Source organism: Salvelinus namaycush, unplaced genomic scaffold, assembly GCF_016432855.1.
Source record: "Salvelinus namaycush isolate Seneca unplaced genomic scaffold, SaNama_1.0 Scaffold34, whole genome shotgun sequence".
NCBI lineage: Eukaryota > Metazoa > Chordata > Actinopteri > Salmoniformes > Salmonidae > Salvelinus > Salvelinus namaycush.
The window spans coordinates 616,092-618,804 of NW_024060341.1; the positions used below are offsets into that span (position 1 = coordinate 616,092).

The 2,713-nt window shown below is 39.4% G+C and overlaps 1 protein-coding gene across 1 annotated transcript; it reads left to right on the forward strand.

Moving 5' to 3' along the window:
- The first annotated feature begins 260 nt into the window (after positions 1-260).
- Positions 261-1,837, forward strand: LOC120040282 (homeobox protein Hox-A9b-like). The gene is made up of 2 exons (XM_038985477.1): positions 261-843; positions 1,508-1,837. The coding sequence occupies exons 1-2, from the start codon at positions 297-299 to the stop codon at positions 1,744-1,746; spliced, it is 786 nt and encodes a 261-aa protein (XP_038841405.1). The 5' UTR covers positions 261-296; the 3' UTR covers positions 1,747-1,837.
- The last annotated feature ends 876 nt before the right edge of the window (positions 1,838-2,713 follow it).

Here is a 2,713-nt window from a genome sequence, read left to right on the forward strand (position 1 = left end):
AAAACAGAAATCATAAACCTTACTGCTTGTATAAAATGATATAGGCATATGACTTTGCTATAAAAAATATAACGGAGGAAAATGGTGACCATTTAGCTAGTTGAGTAGACTGATTTATTATTTATTGTTCTGTCCCACGGTCACGTGTCTGCGCCACCCAATCCAATCCCGGCCAAGGTTCAATTTATTGAACGAATGTGGTGGTTCTTGGTGCAGCGAAGTAGTATCATGATCCTGTTTTTCTAAATATATTACAGTGGACGTTTAGTTGCCTTTGGCTTTGTGTATTTGTTGTCATGTCGACATTAGGCACGCTTAGTTACTATACTCATCTTCCCCGCGACCAAGGGGATATTATGGCACACACATACTCAAGCGGACCAGGGCTGGAACAGGCGAGCCAGCCGATGCTAACTGAATATGGCGGTCAGGAATCGTGCCCTTTGCAGACAAAATCTTCTATTTTCAGTGCGTCTTGGAGTCCCATTTCTGCTCATCAGCCTCCGAGCAGCGCATCTATAACACACCAGCCCTATTTACACCACCATTGTCCAACAGGAGATACCGATGGGATGTTTATGCGTTCCTGGGCGTTGGAACCGGTTTCTACGTCGATATGTTTAACGGGATTATCGTCAAATATGAACTATGATATCAAACCCGAGCCGCTGATAGGAAATGGGGACTGCACAACGCTGGAAACGCACACACCTCTTGTGTCCGACATTGACAACGGACCTTTCCGCGCAGAGAAGGATACGATTGCGTGTGATGCCATTTTCTCCAAACCCAACGAAGAGAGCAGCACATCAACCGTAGAGGAAAAGAGGGAGATCAACACAAGTAAGCTCGGCATCTTTCATTTGGCTTCATGCGTAATGGTGATCATGATCTCATATGTGTCTCGATCTTTGGAATTCATTCATGTTGAATTAAGCAGGAATCTAGAAATATAAGGTCAGAGGCTGACGTTAATAAATTATTTATGATATAATATAGGCCTGCTGTAAAGGTTGAGTTCACGTCTAATTATTGTATCCATTATTTGATAACGAATGGATCCATATTGCGCCAAAGCAGTACCACTGACCGACAGTAGCAAAACCCCCTCCCCTCCTCGATCTAGTTTGAAACCTACTGTGAAAGATAATATGATTTTGCTATTTGGATTATGTTGGACCAAAGCAGCTGCCCCACAGCGGCAAAATGTCGTCCCCTCCTAGACTCAGTTTTTACTGTGAGAAACCATGATTTTGCTATTTGGATTATGATAGACAAAACTATACCAGTTAATTTGCCACTTTTGTGGGCAGTAGACTAGGCCTTAGGGTCAGAAGGCCGAAACGAGCACACAAACGGCTGACTGTATTAGCTACTGCATGTTGGCTATTTCAGCAAGACCTTGTCTGCTGTTGTTCGTCATCCACAGTTTGTAATACCATTCTGACTCTTGTGGAAACACTATTTCTCATGAGCTCTGTCTCGCTTTTGTCGAACCCTCTTTCAGATGACCCATCCTCCAACTGGCTTCATGCAAAATCCACCAGAAAAAAGCGCTGTCCATACTCTAAGTATCAGATTCTCGAACTGGAGAAGGAGTTTCTGTTTAACATGTATCTCCCCCGCGACCGTAGATACGAAGTAGCAAGAGTTCTTAATCTGACTGAGAGACAAATTAAAATCTGGTTTCAGAACCGCCGGATGAAGATGAAGAAAGGGAATAAGGACCGTCGAAAGACATGTTAAAAAGGTGAGCCGTGCGGGCCCTGTAGACCCGTAGAATAAACTGTGAATAGTTACAATTGGTGGACTTTCAGGAAACGAAGATATTTCTGGAAAATAGTTGCCAATCTATCCACATTTTGCTTGATCTATAGTCTGTTGTGTTCTGTAGGACTGTTGTGTTGTTGTCGTTGTAAAATCTGTCGGCTCGTTTTCTTCCTAGAGTGTTCTCTGTTTGATAATGCTTATTTGTTTGATTGGTACTTTGATGTTATCTCAATAACTTGGATGTAATTGGTAAATCATTTCATTAATGCACACAGATTACATGTTAGACATTGTCTAATGTTCGTTGCATGAAATGTTTCATGAATTGATTCTGTGTTTTTTCACCCAGAGTTTAGTCTATGTTATAAGCATAATCATGTTTATGCGTTGACTACCTGAATGTGTTTCAACTACCTGTCAGACTATTTATTTATTCATCTTTTTTTGCCGAAAGCAACATGTTTAGTCGGTGTGAGATTTTTTTTTAATTGCTGGGATAAAAATCCTTAACAGTTTTGTCTATGGAATTAGAGCAACACTGTGCACACGCAAAATACCTCAATGTCAGAGTATTCCGATTCTAAAATGGAAGAGTCGTTTGTATGAAATATCAAATAAAATGTCAAATTATTTTGTGCGTCGCAATCCATATTTATTGTTTGGAAATCAGATAATTAATTGTTACTAAGATTCTAATTGTTGATAAATGTCCAACATCTGACAAGATATTTGTATTTATTTCCTTCTATTCAAAAGATAACAACTATAGTTGCTACAGAACTTCATATTATTCAGTTATAATTTTCATTTAAAAAGGCAACCATATTTTTCATGTTTAGGCCTATGCCTGATATAAATGTTGCGTATGATAAACTATCACAAGATGAATAGGCCTATTTATTAAAACATTAAACATATCCCTACTCAATATTTACAGAAAATG